Genomic DNA, 19428 nt, shown 5'->3' on the forward strand with positions numbered 1-19428 from the left:
GCCTCAGGTGTTCCACAGGGATGTTGACTCCAATGCTTCCCAAAGTTGTGTCAAGTATGCTGGATGTCCTATGGGTGCTGGAGCATTCTTGATACACAACTGTGGAAAAACTGTGAAGAACCCAGCAGCGTTGTAGTTCTTGACACTAACCGGTGAGCCTGGCACCTACTCCTAGACCCTGTTCAAAGGTGCTTAAATATTTTGTCTTGCCCATTCACCCTCTGAATGGCACACATGCACAATTCATGTCTCAATTGTGTCAAGGCTTAAAAATCCTTCTTTAAACCTGTCTCCTCCCCTTCATCTACACTGATTGAAGTGAATTTAACAAGTGACATCAATAAGGGATCACAGCTTTCACCTGGATTCACTTGGTCAATCTATGTCATGGAAAGATGTCCTTAATGTTTTGTAGACTCAGTGTATGTCCTTACCTTGAGAAATCCCCCTTTGCTTCCTGAATAGATATAAAAATAACATGTCAGAAGATGTATGCTTTAGAGTGGCCAATTAATGTAAAGTACAAGGCCCCAAGCAAATAAGAAACTAACCTGCAAGGCGTTTGCTGCTAATTTGAAGACATTCTCACTTTCCACCTCTATATCCCCCTGTAAGAATGAAATCTCAATCATACATGCGCACGTGTACATATGGGCTCTTGAGACGCTTTGCAGGTGTCTGTATCTGAGCTCTGTCCCTATGACTAACTCATAATCATCGAAATAGAATTCTCTTGGACTGAACCGATCAGCAGTCTACCCTTACTGACTGTCTCATCTCATTCCAACATAGCTGTGACAAAACAGTGCTTCACAGCCACAGTCAGACTGTTTGAGGTTCGGTGGTATATAAAGAGGGAGAATGAGACGGTGAATCAGAGCAACCTGACCCTTGAGAAACCGAAGGTTATCAGTGTGATTCACCGGTTAGATCAACACAAAGCCGAATAAAATAACAAGTAGCTTACATTGTAGACGGCAGCTTTTGCATTCAGGAAGAATAATTCCACCGTCGTGTTGTCTTTCAGCAGTGTTATACTCTCGATGTAAAACCTTCGGGGAAAAACACAAATAGAGGTTTGAAAAACAATTAGTTGAATTCAATGATAAAATACATATTGCATGCATAATCAGTAAGACAATCCTTAATCTCAGCACCCACTACAAGACATTCCCTAATGTAATAAAACCCCATTCATCATCATCTCAAACCAATACAGGAGTGCTCCCTACTGGAAGGTATGTGCTACAGATATGGCGATGGTGCCATTGCTACCTGACCAGGAAGTTGAGGGCGATAGGCCCAGTAGCCTTCTTAGAGAAGTCATGTTCCAGAACTCTCCGGTCCAACTGCAAGTATTTACACTGACCACTGCAAGAGTCAATGAAGAAAAGGTTAGATAAACAAACAGCACTGTGAAGACATGCATACAAGCATACATACAGTATATATACACACACACACACACACACACACACACACACACACACACACACACACACACAAACACACACAAACACACACCCTATATACTCTAATACCCATATACTTACATACTTACACAAAATAAGCAATGTGACTTACCTGTCATCAGCAAACGTTAGTCCGAAGTATTCCTTCTCTTTGAGGTTAAAATGGGAGGACACCAGGTCTAGCAGTTCACGGGACAACAGCTTGGGCTGTGGAATAGGAGATATTTTGAATAGGGCATTAGGCCTATCTATTTGAGTGCATTATAATTTTTTGTCAAAACTATTTGAAATTCATAGGAACTAAATTAAATGTTACAATAATCTCAAGGAAAAAAATTAAGGCAGTATACTGTACCTGAACCAGCAGCTCGAGTTTCCTGTCGTCAAGGAGATGAACCTGGCAGAGTCTCCCCTCCGTCATCTACAATGGGGGACAGGAAGTTAGGTTCAAATTAAGTTCAGTGCTTGTAGTATATGTAGTAAATGGTGTATTGGAATTGATCACGGTCAATCAACATCAACCCTGTTTAGATAATGCAAATCATGAAATTAGTAGGACATTTCAGCTGTGTAGAAATCTTGTCTCTGTCAATGCAAATTGGCAAAGATCAAACATCAGCCTTCAAAGAGCGGTTTTGTTTTAGAAATGGTTAGAAAGCAAGTATTTTTTATTAACAAAGTCCCATATTGAGCAATTCACAGTCCAGAGAGCTTAATCCTGTTAAGGAAATAATCATTGATGTTGTTAATTACAATGACTCCATTGTCTAATGGATTTAGCACTATGGTAAACCAATAAGGATTTAAAGTCATTCTGTACACAGTATCTAGCCTTTTGTAGCATTTAAAAACATACAATACATACACATACAGTACTCCCAAAACTATCAACATCACACCTGACACCTCCCAAATTATAGCATACAGTAATGCTAAGATATAGGTTTCTCATACAGCACCGCTAAGATATAGGTTTCTCATACAGCACTGCTAAGATATAGGTTTCTCATACAGCACTGCTAAGATATAGGTTTCTCATACAGCACTGCTAAGATATAGGTTTCTCATACAGTACTGCTAAGATATAGGTTTCTCATACAGTACTGCTAAGATATAGGTTTCCGCTACATCCATACAACCTACAATGACTTACACATCCATCACAATATCACATAATAGGCATGACTACAGCAGACAAAGACACACACCTCAACCAGCCCCTCTAACTGCCCTCTATTGTATGTGACAGAATGGGGTTGACCAGATGAAGTCCCCCTACTGATCTATAGAGTGCTGCTGTGCCTTGTGGAGTTCCCCTGGGACTACTGTCTCTGTGGTAATAAAACTACTATCACACATGTCTGAACACACCCCAGTCCAGAGCTCATCATCCTCAGCATGAAGCCCTTCTTCCTCAATTTCCACACACTGACATCCAACACGAAGCGAGCGCCTCTGACCACCAGCTTGTCCATACTGCACGGTGTGCACGCTAGCTAACCCTCACCCGCGCCTGGGCTGTCCCTGCCCTGCCACGTCTGGTACCAAACCCAAGTCTGGCTGGGTTTGTTTGCGTAACAACATCAGTGCTATGTGCTGCCAACCCATTGAGCTAGGGCATGTCTGGCTCAGATGCTAGACTACAGACTGTGCTTTCAGAACGCTGCTTCTGCTAAGCCTGAGGGAATATGGGTCAGCCAGGAGACCTGATGCAGGTGACTTATATTGTGGCCAATTATTTATGCTCTAGGGACAACACAGGGCATGAGGAAACACAGATGATGGATGGTGTTAGATACCAGACAGTAACTGCACTACTACCTCTTTAAGCATTCTCCCTTAAGGGCTGTCTCAGACAAGTCTAGTCAGTTTGGCTCCATCTAGATAGACAGGACAGACAGAGATCAATGTCTGCTTCACCTGCCATATTTAGGCTCATTCAGGCCCTCATTTACACACGTACACACACGTACACACATGTACACACACACACACACACACACACACACACACACACACACACACACACACACACACACACACACACACACACACACACACACACACACACACACAGAGGACCGACTTCCCAGTCTGCCATACAGTAATGGCTAAATTGATTGGTTATCTCACTGAAAGAGAAGTGGAACACTCAATTCCACAGTATCACCCATTGTTGATTATGTTAATTAGCACTCATTCAATTAAGGGCCCTGACTTAAAGGCCATGCAATACTGACAATGTGATAAATTAACATTTTTATGATTGAATGTGAAATATGCACATTCAATGGATTTAATTCATTTAGCATGACTGAATGTAACGCACAGCGAACAAAGACCTACATTATTTGGCACAGTGCATTGACACTGTTCTGCCAGTATTATAGCAGCAGGATGTCTAGTGTCTTTGTGATGACAATACTATCATAGTTGATTCTCCTCAAAACCTGCTGGCAAGAATAGTCACAGTTGCATTTACATGTTGACCACTAGGGGGAGCATGGGGATTTGTCACTACAGTACAGAATTCTATGTGGGGCAGAAAATGTCAAGAAATGTTTCTTACTTTAGGCCCTCATGTGCGTGCACATGTGAGGATTTGTTTCCAATGTGTATTTACAGTATCAGCCAATTTAATTGAATGAACCATCCGATTGGTGTGCCCCCTTTTAACATCTGGGCACAGTGGGCAGCTTTAAAGCCTATCTATTTCTATCCATCTGGACACAGCTTTCATCTGGACAAAGCTCTTTTCCAGAAGAACAAACTCAGTAGGGCTGAAGATAAATTCTATGTCACTTCTGATGTATTTTCTTTAATTCTTAAAAGTCTAAGCTGTTGGGGGGAGGGGGAGGGGGAGGGGAGGGGGTTCTAAGCTGACATATGGAATTGTTTTAAGAAGGTCATACCATGGATCATTTAGCTATTTGATTTGGAATATTATGACCCCTTTAGGTATCCCCAAAAATATAAATACATAATTCAAATATTTAATTTGGCCTATAGCGTTTAATAATCCATTCAAAGCATCTCTTTCTACAGTGGGGAGACTGTAGCCCAAACGGTTCGGACGCTACAGACACAAGTTGGCACATCAGCGTTACCGACTTCAGACGAGTCCCGTGGGGATGTCTCTTGGTCTGACAAACAGTGCTGTAACTCTGCCACTTTCCACCACAGATGCGGAAGGGAGACATAGAGAATGTGGTGGATTGAGAAAAAAACTGATATCTCTATCTTAAACAGACAGATTTTGATGGGATCATTTTATTATGTTACTTAGATATAGACTCTAGGGGGTTTTAAAGACCTTGTTTACTGTCAACCTCACACCAAGCTTCAGTGAGAGAGAGACAAATAAAAAGAATAATATTTGGAAGTATATCTATGCAAACGTATATCTATACTAATGCATGATAATGATAATATACAGTATATTGGTATCGATTCACTGGAATATTGATTCCAATTTTCCAGTAGGCCTACAGTATTAATGTTTATCTAAGACCACTGTCACTGCTCAGTCAACCAAACACAGTCTATTCAACAGCTTTCAATAAAACACCCCTTGCCTTCAGGGCCGAGACATGCATTTAATCCCACATGGCAGAGATGTAGCGGGACATGGTGAAAGAAATGTAAAGGCTTTTTTTTGTCTCTGCTGTCTGAAAAGTGGGCCACAGGCCATGGGCAAGGGACTGTAAGTACTGGGGCCTAGAGGCCTGGTTGGTATAGATAGCTTGTTACAGTGAAATGGTTTAATGTTATGGATTGGAGCTTGCCCTTGACTGCTCGAATATCAACTGTATTGAGGGGACCTAAACAGAACCCTCTATAATGCTTGGCTTGAATCATGTCATCGTAAATGACTTGTTTCACGTAACTCTATCAACAATGTCACTTTCACATGACAGTTTAAAACTGTACATGATTATCCACGATGTGAGAACAATGAACATGTTTAATGGCAGACTAAATATTCCGGCATATTGGTGCACAACGTATTGGGCAGTGCGTGACCTCATTACTGAGGAACCCTTTAATTGGTAAGCGGACGATAATTACACATGTACAGTACTTATATTTTAAATAATGATTTAATTAGCTGCTTCTTTCATTTGAAAAGCTCCAAGTCATTCCGGAGATATTTGTGTTGATTACACATTGTAATTCACACAACCTAGAGTATCTGGCTAGTCTACCAAAGAAACACCAGACTGAGTGCATGATCAATAGATTATACCGTCTTAAAAATAGAAAGAGAACCATGCATTTTCATGAATTGCTACAGAAGGATTCATACAGACGCTGAATAATTTTTTCCCTCTGCATGAAACGTGTGGTTTTGTTAAAGATATGTGATGCTGGTTTGATGTCATGTCCTGGTTGCACCCTATCTTATCTCCGTTTCCTGTTTTTTGTGCATTATTGATGAAACCTTGTCTCACACACCAGCTCATGTCTGCTCCTTAGACTGTTACTGTACATATATGTCCTCTGAACATGGTTACGGCATGTAGCACAGGGCTAAATGCTTGCGATTCATTTAGCACATTTCTATGATCAGGTTCACATTTCCTGGTGTCGTGCTACAAAGCAATGCATAAGACTTAGTCTATATTTTTGTGGTAATTAGCCTCAATGTGTCATGGGTGGATTTGACAACCAGTAAAAACTCATTAGGATCTGAACTAGTTAATATCAGGGTTATAGGGTTTCCACTCTTAAAGAAAAACCAAACACTCTACGCAGTCAAAACAATGTCTTCCTGTGAGTTCAAGTTCCAGTAAACAGCCTACTAAACAGGATACCCTGCTCCCATGCTATCAAGTCAGGGTTATTGAAAAAGGACCTAATCTAATCACGTGTAGTAGATTTCCATTCAGCAACAACACTCTTTTCAGTCAGAGCACAATCGCACGAACACTCTCTGGTGTTTTGACACGAAACGACTGGATGGTTGTACGGCCAGTGAATTCCCCTCAGTAACTTGTTACTGATATGTGAATGCACCTTTGGCTTCTGCTGGTGACTGGTCATGACACTGTAGTTGAGCCCCAAAGCAAACATCTACGTAAGACGACATGGAGCAGAATTATTTGAGGGGAGGCTGGGACACCTGTTCACCTAGGCTGTGATCCTGAGGCAGTGAGCTGAAGGGAGTGGTGCTGGGAAGTCTCCCATATTTGATTTCTCCCTTGGCCTAATTGGTAATTGGTCAAATATAATGGCCGTTGGCCATCATCTACCAGTCTTTATAAGACTGTTCGAAGCGTTTACTGATGTTGGAGAGAATTATAATATTGGACACAATGAAACACAGGATAGTATGCTGCATAAACTGCTTGAAATATTAATTATGCTTTCGCAATATCTGCTGCAATAAAATCATTAAGCGATGACAGCCTTCATCTAAGAAGTTTGATTTATGTCATTTGATATTATTGCCATCAACGAGCACTAAGCCCTGAACACTAACCAAGCTGTCTACACTGTCTAACCATGACAGCTGTAGTAGCAGTATTAGTACAGGAGTAGTAGTAGTGGAAGTAGTAGTAGTGGTAGTAGTAGCAGCAGTAGTAGTAGTGGTAGTAGTAGTAGTGGTGGTAGTAGTAGTAGTAGTAGTAGTAGTAGTAGTAGTAGTAGTAGTGGTAGTATTAGTAGCAGCAGTAGTAATAGTAGTAGTAGTGGTAGTAGTAATAGTAGTGGTAGTAGTAGTAGTAGTGGTAGTAGTAGTAGTAGTGGTAGTAGCAGCAGTAGTAGTAGTAGTAGTAATAGTAGTAGTAGCAGCAGTAGTAGTAGTAGTAGTAATAGTAGTGGTAGTAGTAGTAGTAGTAGTGGTAGTAGTAGTAGTAGTGGTAGTAGTAGTAGTAGTAATAGTAGTAGTAGCAGCAGTAGTAGTAGTAGTAGTAATAGTAGTAGTATTGGAAGTAGTAGTAGTAGTAGTGGTAGTAGTAGTAGCAGCATTAGTAGTAGTAGTAGTAGTGGTAGTAGTAATAGTAGTGGTAGTAGTAGTAGTGGTAGTAGTAGTAGAAGTGGTCGTAGTAGTAGTAGTGGTAGTAGTAGTAGCAGCAGTAGTAGTAGTAATAGTAGTGGTGGTAGTAGTAGTGGTAGTAGTAGTAGTGGTAGTAGTAGTCGTAGTCGTAGTAGTAGTGGTAGTAGTAGTAGTAGTAGTGGTGGTAGTAGTAGTAGTGGTAGTAGTAGTAGCAGCAGTAGTAGTAGTAATAGTAGTGGTGGTAGTAGTAGTGGTAGTAGTAGTAGTGGTAGTAGTAGTCGTAGTAGTAGTGGTAGTAGTAGTAGTAGTAGTAGTAGTAGTGGTAGTAGTAGTAGTAGTAGTAGTGGTAGTGGTAGTAGAAGTGATATTAGTAGTGGTAGTAGTAGTAGTAGTAGTGCTAGTAGTAGTAGTAGTAGTGGTAGTAGTAGTAGTAGTAGTAGTAGTGGTAGTAGTAGTAGTAGTAGTAGTGGTAGTGGTAGTAGAAGTGATATTAGTAGTGGTAGTAGTAGTAGTAGTAGTGCTAGTAGTAGTAGTAGTAGTGGTAGTAGTAGTAGTAGTAGTAGTAGTAGTGGTAGTAGTAGTAGTAGTAGTAGTGGTAGTAGTAGTAGTAGTAGTGGTAGTAGTAGTAGTATTAGTAGTGGTAGTAGTAGTAGTAGTAGTAGTGGTAGTAGTAGTAGTAGTAGTGCTAGTAGTAGTAGTAGTAGTGGTAGTAGTAGTAGTAGTATTAGTAGTGGTAGTAGTAGTAGTATTAGTAGTGGTAGTAGTAGTAGTAGTAGTAGTGGTAATGGTAGTAGTAGTAGTAGTAGTAGTGCTAGTAGTAGTAGTAGTAGTGCTAGTAGTAGTAGTAGTAGTGGTAGTAGTAGTAGTAGTATTAGTAGTGGTAGTAGTAGTAGTAGCAGTGCTAGTAGTAGTAGTAGTAGTGGTAGTGGTAGTAGAAGTGATATTAGTAGTGGTAGTAGTAGTAGTAGTAGTGGTAGTAGTAGTAGTATTAGTAGTGGTAGTAGTAGTAGTAGTAGTAGTGGTAGTGGTAGTAGTAGTAGTCGGCCGGGCCTCAGAGCCATATGAAACATACTTTTTGTATTTTTGAGCACCTCCAAGAAGTAAAGTTTGATACCTACTAATGGTCTAGTTACTTTAGACAGAAACGAAAGGGATGTTGGTCGGGGAGGATGGGTAGGCGTAATCCGTCTAGCAATCCAAAGGTTGCATGTTTGACAACGTGTCTGCGACAACTGTAGCATTTTAGATAACCCTTCCCCTAACCCTTATTCTAAACTTAACCCAGTTCACCTAACCTGCTATGTAAATTCACTTAAGTTCTCCTAACCCATTTACGTAAATTATCCTAACCTTTGTCATTAGTTCCCCTAACCGCCAACATAAATTCTCCCCGTAATTCTCCTTTGTTTTTACGGCACAACAAGCAACCTGGTCTCAGATAAAGACATGAAATACTATATTGTATGTCCTCCAAGATGTATGATAAATTAAGTCATCCAAATCGTATGATATTGTACGACCGGGTGAGATGTATGATACTATACGTCCTCTCATTCATATGATATTGTACGACCACTATTCCATTCATAATGCAACCTAACATAACGTATCATACTAAATGGAGTACACATACTTACGTACAGAATAATACAAATTGCCTTGATACCACGCTGATGCAGCAGCAGTGGTAGTAGTAGTAGTAGTATTAGTAGTAGTAGTAAGAATAGTAACAATGCCAATTACTGTTGCTATGCGACTAGCATGAAAAGCTTTTCCTCCTCATAGGGTCAGTAGCAGGTGCTGTAGTGATGGGTTTGCCTGCCTACTGAAGGGGACTGCAGAGTTGTACTATCAGGAGCTGCAGTGATTTTCTGCAGAGCCATGGGAAAGGGAGAGGAGCAGTCAGTCACTGAGGAGCGGGGTAGAGATTGGGCTAGGAATGATGGAGGAACGCTGGGACGCGGAGCTGGGATGCGGGTAACATAACTATGAATCACAAAGATTTGACAGATTCTATCATCAAAAGAAAACATTAGCTGTCTAAAACAATAGTATGTTGACATAGCATTATTCATTTTATCATTTAGCATTTACCAGTTGTTAATACAGGTATTAGCAAGAGACATGAATTTGAAGCATTTAGAGTTATGAAGTTAAACAGGTGTATAATACAAATGGATGTTTGAGGATTAAAATTGCCATAATGGTTCAAGTCTTATGCACACAGTTTCATAGAAAGTGTATACTGCCCTACTTATGGACTTCACAACATGATTTAGAGTATGTCTTCCAAGGTATGTCTAAATGCAGGATAACCAGCCTTTCCAAAAATAATCCTCTCTCCAGTCAGTGTGTTTCATGTAGATCCTCAGGAGACTTCATGGTTCCTGAAGGGAAAGCTGCCAACTGAGTGTTGCTCATCACCAGTATCAAACAGCCTCACAAACCGCCTCTCATGTACTGAGGTAGATTCACTAGACTAGAAATGAGATGTACATACAAAAACAAATCTAGATATAAATCTATATTGTAACCAAAGCGGACCCCTTTTTGGTGCTATATAGAACCTTTTTTTAACGTTCGATACAAAAACAGGTTCATAAGGTTCTAAATGGAACATTTATGGTGCTATAAATAACAATTTCCTAAGGTTCCATAAAGAACCATTAATTACAAGTTATATATAGCACCAAAAAAGGTTTATGCTATGGTTCAACCCTTTTGGGGGCTATATAGAACCCTTTTTATGGTTCTTTATAGAACCTTTATAGAAAAAGGTTCTATAAAGAACCTTTGTTAATCTCAAAGGTTCTTTGTAGATATTTTTGAAGAACCATATAGGGTTTTCTATTCTGGTTAGCCATATTATATTGTTAAAATTCCTTAGATGTAATTATTGTTTTAATTGACAAGTTGAATCAGGTGCTAGCTCTGGAACAGATGGGAATCCCTGAGGAGAGAATTGAGAGCCACTGGTTTAGACAACAGACAACAACTGACACAAAGCCATACGTATTTCACAAGACACAGTCACTGGCCTTAATCATATACACTCGTTTAACATGTAATGGCACAATACAACATATTAGCTAAACTGTAATGACACTCTTGCTTACAGTTGCACAAAAGGAGAAGTGCGCAACCACACCCCAAAATATTAGAATGAGCCACAGGCCCTACATTTTAAAGCCCTTATGTGAATGGCAAAGAACCACTGAAGGGCTCAAAGGGTTCTTTGAGTCATTATGGCTCCAGATAGAAACCATCACCCGTCCCAAAGAATCCTTGAGGAATCCTCTTTTCTTAGTGTGTAGAGGCAGATATCTAGCTGAAGTATTGGCCTAAGTGGTGTATGTACTGTGGGACTGGATCCTGGACTTCCTGACAGGCCGCTCCCAGGTGGTGAGGGTAGGCAACAACACATCCACCACGCTGACCCTCAACACGTGGGCCCCTCAGGGGTGCATGCTTACTCCCGTCCTGTACTCCCTGTTCACCCACAACTGTGTGGCCGCTCACGACTCCAACACTGTCATTAAGTTTGCTGACGACATGACATGGTTGGCCTGATCAACGACGACAATGAGACCGTCTATAGAGAGGTGAGAGGTGGCAGAGAGGTGGCAGTATGGTGCCAGGACAACAACCTCTCCCTCAACATCAGCAAGACAAAGGAGCTGATTATGGACTACAGGAAAAGGAGGGCCGGGTACATCAACGGGGCTGTAGTGGAGCGGGTCGAGAGCTAAAGTATCTCGGTGTCCACATCACTAAAGAATGAAACATGGTCCACACACCAACACAACCAACACAGTCGTGAAGAAGGCACGACAACGCCTCTTCCCCTTTAGGAGGCTGAAAAGATTTGGCATGGGCCCTCAGATCCTCAAACATTTCTACAGCTGCACCATTGAGAGCATCTTGACTGGCTGCATCACCGCTTGGTATGGCAACTGCTTGGCATCCGACAGCAAGGTGCTACAGAGGGTAGTGCGTATGGCCCAGTACATCACTGGGGCCGAGCTCCCTGCCATCCAGGACCTCTATACCAGGCGGTGTCAGAGGAAGGCCCTAGAAATTGTCCGACTCCAACCACCCAAGTCACAGACTGTTCTCTCTCCTACTGCATGGCAAGTGGTACCGATGCACCAAGTGTTCTACCCCTAAGCCATAAGACTACTAAATAGTTGAAAAATGGCACCGGAAGAAATGGCAGCAGTTTTATGGGCGCCTAACCAATTGTGCTATTATGTGGTTTTTCACGTTATTTGTAACTTATTTTGTACATGTTTCTGCCACCGTATCTTACGGCAAAAAAATATCTTCTGGATATCAGGACAGCAAGATTTTTTCTTCAACAAGCTGGACATGCAGGATGTACTTCGAACACCCGACAAAGCCAACATCCTCGTCATTGGCAAGAGAAAGAGACGCAGGTACAGAGGACACAGGGCGGGGTGCCTCATACGGATCTGCCGACGGCGTGTGGGAAAGCTTCCATTACCGTCAACTTTGGACAAAAAATTAGACGAGGTACGATCACGAATATCCTATCAACGGGACATCATACACTGTAACATCTTATGTTTCATGGAATCGTGGCTGAATGATGACATGGATATTCAGCTAGCGGGATATACGGGATATATAGTGGAGAGAACAAGTATTTGATACACTGCCGATTTTGCAGGTTTTCCTACTTAAAAAGCATGTAGAGGTCTGTAATTTTTATCATAGGTACACTTCAACTGTGAGAGACAGAATCTAAAACAAAAATCCAGAAAATCACATTGTATGATTTTTAAGTAATACATTTGCATTTTATTGCTTGACATACGTATTTGATCACCTACCAACCAGTAAGAATTCCAGCTCTCACAGACCTGTTCGTTTTTCTTTAAGAAGCCCTCATGTTCTCCACTCATTACCTGTATTAACTGCACCTGAACTGCACTCGTTACCTGTATAAAAGACACCTGTCCACACACTCAATCAAACAGACTCCAACCTCTCCACAATGGCCAAGACCAGAGAGCTGTGTAAGGACATCAAGGATGAAATTGTAGACCTGCACAAGGCTGGGGTGGGCTACAGGACAATAGGCAAGCAACAACTGTTGGCGCAATTATTCAAAAATGGAAGAAGTTCAAGATGACGGTCAATCACCCTCAGTCTGGGGCTCCATGCAAGATCTCACCTCGTGGGGCATCAATGATCATGAGGAAGGTGAGGGATCAACCCAGAACTACATGGCAGGACCTGGTCAATGACCTGAAGAGAGCTGGGACCACAGTCTCAAAGAAAACCATTAGTAACACACTACGCCGTCATGGATTAAAATCCTGCTTTTCTGCAAAGGGGACAGGACGACTGCACCATATTGAGGGGAGGATGGATGGGGCCATGTATCGCGAGATCTTGGCCAACAACCTCCTTCCTTCAGTAAGAGCATTGAAGATGGGTCGTGGCTGGGTCTTCCAGCATGACAATGACCCGAAACACACAGCCAGGGCAACTAATGAGTGGCTCCGTAAGAAGCGTTTCAAGGTCCTGGAGTGGCCTAGCCAGTCTCCAGACCTGAACCCAATAGAAAATCTTTGGAGGGAGCTGAAAGTCCGTATTGCCCAGCGACAGCCCCGAAACCTGAAGGATCTGGAGAAGGTCTGTATGGAGGAGTGGGCCAAAATCCCTGCTGCTGTGTGCGCAAACCTGGTCAAGAACTACAGGAAACGTATGATCTCTGTAATTGCAAACAAAGGTTTCTGTACCAAATATTAAGTTCTGCTTTTCTGATGTATCAAATACTTATTTGATGCAATTATTACTTAAAAATCATACAATGTGATTTTCTGGAGTTTTGTTTTAGATTCCGTCTCTCACAGTTGAAGTGTACCTATGATAAAGAATTACAGACCTCTACACCTCTTGCAGGAAAACCTGCAAAATCGGCCATGTATCAAATACTTGTTCTCTCCACTGTACGTAAGACAGGGGGGGGCGGTCTGTGCATATTTGTAAACAGCAGCTGGTGCTTGAAAGGAAGTCTCTAGATTTTGCTCGCCTGAAGTAGAGTATCTTATAATAAACTGTAGACCAGACTATTTGCCAAGACAGTTTTCATCCAAACTTTTCGTGGCTGTTTATTTACCACCACAGATGGATGCTGACACTAAGACCGCACTCAGTCAGCTGTATAAGGACATAAGCAAACAGGAAACCGCTCACCCAGAGGCCGGGAGTCTTCCGATGGCATTGAGGAGTACACCACATCAGTCACTGGCTTTATAAATAAGTGCATTGAGGACGTCGTCCCCACAGTGGCTGTAAGTACATACCCCAACCAGAAGCCATGGATTACAGTGCTTCTACACCTGCACTGTGCATCTACACCTGCATTGCTTGCTGTTTGGGGTTTTAGGCTGGGTTTCTGTACAGCACTTTGAGATGTCAGCTGATGTAAGAAGGCTATATAAATCAATTTGATTTGATTACAGGCAACATTTACACTGAGCTAAAGGGTAGAGCTGGCGCTTTCAAATTGCAGGACTCTAACCCGGAAGCTTATAAGAAATCCTGCTATGCCCTGCGACGAACCATCAAACAGGCAAAGCGCCAATACAGGGCTAAGATTTAATCATACTACACTGGCTCTGACGTTCGTCGTATGTTGCAGGGCTTGCAAACTATTACAGACTACAAAGAGAAGCCCAGCTGCGAGCTGCCCAGTGACACAAGCCTACCAGATGAGCTAAATCACTTTTATGCTCGCTTCGAGGCAAGCAACACTGAGGCATGCATGAGAGCGTCAGCTGTTCCGGATGACTGTGTGATCTCGCTCTCTGTAGCCGACGTGAGTAAGATCTTAAAACAGGTCAACATTCACAAGGCCGCGGGGCCAGACGGATTACCAGGACGTGTGCTCCAGGGATGTGCTGACCAACTGGCAGGTGTCTTCACTGACATTTTCAACATGTCCCTGATTGAGTCTGTAATACCAACATGTTTCAAGCAGACCACCATAGTCCCGGTGCCCAAGAACACTAAGGCAACCTGCCTAAATGACTACAGACCCATAGCACTCACGTCCGTAGCAATGAAGTGCTTTGAAAGGCTGGTAATGGCTCACATTAATACCATTATCCCAGAAACCCTAGAACCACTCCAATTTGCAAACCGTCCAAACAGATCTCTATTGCACTCCTCACTGCCCTTTCCCACCTGGACAAAAGGAACACCTACGAGAGAATACTATTCATTGACAACAGCTCAGAGTTCAACACCTTAGTACCCTTAAAACTCATCACTGAGCTAAGGATCCTGTGACTAAACACCTCCCTCTGCAACTGGATCCTGGACTTCCTGATGGGCCGCCCCAGGTGGTGAGGGTAGGTAGCAACACATCCGCCACGCTGATCCTGGAGTCCCTCAGGGGTGCGTGCTCAGTCCCCTCCTGTACCCCCTGATGATTGTGGACTACAGGAAAAGGAGGACTGAGCACGTCCCCATTCTCATTGACGGGGCTGTAGTGGAACAGGTTGAGAGCTTCAAGTTCCTTTGTGTCCACATCACCAACAAACTAGAACGGTCCAAACACACCAAGACAGTCATGAAGAGGGCATGACAAAGCCTATTCCCCCTCAGGAAACTAAAAAGATTTGCCATGGGTCCTCAGATCCTCAAAAGGTTCTACAGCTGCAACATCGAGAGCATCTGACTGGTTGCATCACTGTCTGGTACGGCAACTGCTCGGGCTCCGACCGCATGGCACTACAGAGGGTAGTGCGTATGGCTCAGTACAACACTAAACTAAGCTGCCTGCCATCCAGGAACTCCAGCGTTCAGGATACTACCTCAACTACCTCTACTAACGGGTGCCACCCATAGCACATTGGCTACCCCGACTATTTGCATTGTGTCCTGCCACCCACCATCCACCAACCCCTCTTTTACACTACTGCTACTCTCTGTTTATCATATATGCATAGACACTTTAACCATACCTACATGTACAGTTGAAGTCGGAAGATTACATACACCTTAGCCAAATACATTTAAACTCAGTTTTTTACAATTCCTGACATTTAATCAGAGTAATAATTCCCTGTCTTAGGTCAGTTACGGTCACAACTTAATTTTAAGAATGTGAAATGTCAGAATAATAGTAGAGAGAATGATTTATTTCAGATTTTATTTCTTTCATCACATTCCCAGTTGGTCAGAAGTTTACATACACTCAATTAGTATTTGGTAGCATTGCCTTTAAATTGTTTAACTTGGGTCAAACGTTTTCGGGTAGCCTTCCACAAGCTTCCCACAATAAGTTGGGTGAATTTTGGGACATTCCTCCTGACAGACCTGGTGTAACTGAGTCAGGTTTGTAGGCCTCCTTGCTGGCACACACTTTTTCAGTTCTGCCCACAAATGTTCTATTGGATTGAGGTCAGAGCTTTGTGATGGCCACTCCAATACCTTGACTTTGTTGTCCATTTGACACAACTTTGGAGGTATGCTTGGGGTCATTGTCCATTTGGAAGACCCATATGTGACCAAGCTTTAACTTCCTGACTGATGTCTTGAGATGTTGCTTTAATATATCCACGTAATTTTCCTCCCTCATGATGCAATCTATTTTGTGAAGTGCACCAGTCACTCCTGCAGCAAAGCAACCTCACAACATGATGATGACACCCCTGTGCTTCACGGTTGGGATGGTCTTCTCCTCCCCCTTTTCCCTCCAAACATAACGATGGTGATTATGACCAAACAGTTCTATTTTTGTTTCATCAGACCAGAGGACATTTCTCCAAAAAGTACTGTCTTTTTTATGGCGGTTTTGGAGCAGTGGCTTCTTCCTTGCTGAGCGACCTTTCAGGTTATGTCGATATAAGACTCGTTTTACTGTGGATATACAGGTAGATACTTTTGCACCTGTTTCCTCCAGCATCTTCACAAGGTCCGTTGCTGTTGTTCGGTGATTGATTTGCACTTTACACACCAAAGTACGTTCATCTCTAGGAGACAGAACGCATCTCCTTCCTGAGCGGTATGACTGCTGCATGGTCCCATGGTGTTTATACTTGCGTACTATTGTTTGTATAGATGAACGTGGTACCTTCGGCGATTTGGAAATTGCTCCCAAGGATGAACCAGACTTGTGGAGGTCTACAATGTTTTTTCTGAGGTCTTGGCTGATTTCTTTTGATTTTCCCATGATGTCAAGCAAAGAGGCACTGAGTTTGAAGGTAGGCCTTGAAATACATACACAGGTACACCTCCAATTGACTCAAATGATGTCAATTAGCCTATCAGAAGCTTCTAAAGCCATGACATAATTTTCTGGAATTTTCCAAGCTGTTTAAAGGCACAGTCAACTTAGTGTATATAAACGTCTGACCCACTGGAATTGTGATACAGTGAATTATAAGTGAAATAATCTGTCTGTAAACAATTCTTGGAAAGATTACTTGTGTCATGCTCAAAGTAGATGTCCTAACTGACTTGCCAAAACTATAGTTTGTTAACAAGAAATTTGTGGAGTGGTTGAAAACCGAGTTTTAATGACTCCAACCTAAGTGTATGTAAACTTCAGACTTCAACTGTACATGGAATCACTGGTCACTTTAACAATGGAACACTAGTCACTTTAATAATGTTTACATACTGCTTTACCAATTTCATATGTTTATACTGTATTCTATTCTAGTGTATTTTAGTCAATGCCCTACGATATTGTTCAACTGTACATACTACCTCAATTAGCCCGACTAACCGGTGCCTGTATATAGCCTCACTATTTTTATTTTTCACTGTCTTTTTACTGTTGTTTTTATTTCTTTACTTATCTATTGTTCAGCTAATACCTATTTTTTACTTAAAAATCACACTGTTGGTTAGGGCCTGTAAGTAAGCATTTTACTGTACAACACTAACCTGTTGAATTCGTCGTACGTGACAAATAAACTTGATTTGTTCTATCAAACTGATTTGATTTAGTTAACCAAATAGCTACCTGGACTATCTGCATTGACTGTCTTTGCACGAAATCTTTTGACTCTTCACATACACTGCTGCTGTTTATTATCTATCCTGTTGCCTACCCACTTTACCACTACCTATTTGTACATATCTACCTCAATTCCCTCTTAGCCCTGCACATCGACTCAGTACTGGTACTCTGTGTATATAGCCAAGTTACTCATTGTGTATTTATTCCTCATGTTAATCTTCGTTTCTATATATTTCTCTCTGCATTGTTGGGAAGGGCCCGTAAGAAAGCATTTCACTGTTAGTCTACACCTGTTGTTTACCAAGCACGTGACAAATAACATTTGATTGATTTGATTTGAAAGCTATGATTTACTATTTCAAATGACTATATATTTAGTTACCCACTTAAACAACACTTGTCTGTAACGACCACGTTTTCATTTTCAATGGGTCAGTCATTACTTTATATCGGTTTTAAACCATCTCCAGTGGTGCAACATCACATTAGTCACAACACTGTTTTCAACAGGATATCCTGACCAATAACTGCAGGGGCCATCACAACGGGATAAATTTCAGGATAGTGAAGTTTGTTCACTTCCATATCTGAAAAACAGGCCATTCCTGTTTAGCATGCCAGCTGCCTGAAACTATGTCAGGACCCAGTGTCTCTTTCTGAATCTCACTGAGAACATGACAAATAGTGACGACTTGTGACAAAGTCGGTGAAACATTCAGTGGTAGTGTTGCTGTTCTTTCTTTGTTCTGTTCACTACTAAATCTAGAAGTGTAAAAAAAATATATATAACAATGCAGTTGAGTGTACTTTTTTTCTTTTTTTTTTACAAGTGTTTCATGAGTAAACTACATAACCTATGCAAATGGTAACATTAGGCCAGAGCTGGCCAAAACAACTGCCATTAAACATTATTATTTCTTACAACTACAGATGTAGGATCTTCATTTGAGCAAGTTTGCTACAGCAGGAAATAATCCTGCAGCAACAGGATATTTTAATTATTATGTGGATTATAATTAATTGAGATATTTGTAGGGGTTGATACATTTTTCGTAAAGGGAAAATAAGGTCAGACATTTCTAAGTGGAAATGACAAACTTCAGAAGCCATTTTAAACCTCCAAGCTTTAAATTTCCCAAAGTTCTCCTCAAACAGGGTGATCAAATTAAGATCCTACATTTGCACTACTTCAACCACTAGCTACTGGCACTGCCACCTGTACAACAAGGACCTCCCACTGTGTCCTGCTGTTGCTTTGGCTGCTAGAACACAGGTGACATTTTTTCATGGAAATTATGGAGTGAGCCAGCTGCTTTAGAGCAGCCACTAACAACATACAATGCAAAAAATGGCCAGCAGATAGCCTAGCAGTTAAAAGTGTTAGGCCAGTAACCGAAAGGTTGCTGCTTCAAACCCCTGAGCTAACTAGGTGAAAAATCTGTTGATGTGCCCTTGAGCAAGGCACTTAACCCGAATTGCTCCTATAAGTCTGGAAGAGCGTCTGCTAAATGTAAAATAAATTATGCAAATCGTCCACAACTCTTCATCACTATCTTATTTACATGTAGCCTAAGTACTCAGCATGGACAAAAACAGATCAGCAAAACGGAGAGACTTTAAACTTGCAGAGTAAATTGATGTTTCTATGAATTAATCAACTGAACTGAGGCCCCTGAGTTTCTGATGCTAACAGATGAATTGTAAATGCTTACTGTATTTACTACTTACAACAGGCCTAATCCTGAAGACAACCTTTCTACATCAATAAATCTAGATAATCATTGCCTATTTACTTTAGGTCTACCCAGCACAATTACTGTAAGGATGCCTTCTTTTTGTACTGTATCCTTCCTCACTGACCAAACCCAGGTCCCTATCCCTCCCTATCTCTATGTACATTGCTGTTCAGTGCAGACTAGACTGGATATAGCAACCAAGGTGTGTCAGGCAGA

At 41.7% G+C, this 19428-nt stretch overlaps 1 protein-coding gene across 2 annotated transcripts in view; it reads right to left on the bottom strand.

Moving 5' to 3' along the window:
* LOC109868941 (FERM domain-containing protein 4B) overlaps positions 1–19428 on the bottom strand; it is a 31938-nt gene that overhangs the window by 11838 nt on the left and 672 nt on the right. For both annotated transcript variants that reach the window (XM_031804283.1, XM_020458713.2), the window contains exons 2-7: positions 1828–1893; positions 1585–1679; positions 1276–1371; positions 968–1052; positions 552–608; positions 435–457 (exon numbers count right to left, since the gene is read on the bottom strand). In XM_031804283.1, the coding sequence (XP_031660143.1) occupies positions 435–457; positions 552–608; positions 968–1052; positions 1276–1371; positions 1585–1679; positions 1828–1893 (422 nt within the window). The remainder of the gene's footprint in view (positions 1–434; positions 458–551; positions 609–967; positions 1053–1275; positions 1372–1584; positions 1680–1827; positions 1894–19428) is intronic.

The sequence above is a fragment of the Oncorhynchus kisutch genome, linkage group LG24, assembly GCF_002021735.2.
Source record: "Oncorhynchus kisutch isolate 150728-3 linkage group LG24, Okis_V2, whole genome shotgun sequence".
Lineage (NCBI taxonomy): Eukaryota > Metazoa > Chordata > Actinopteri > Salmoniformes > Salmonidae > Oncorhynchus > Oncorhynchus kisutch.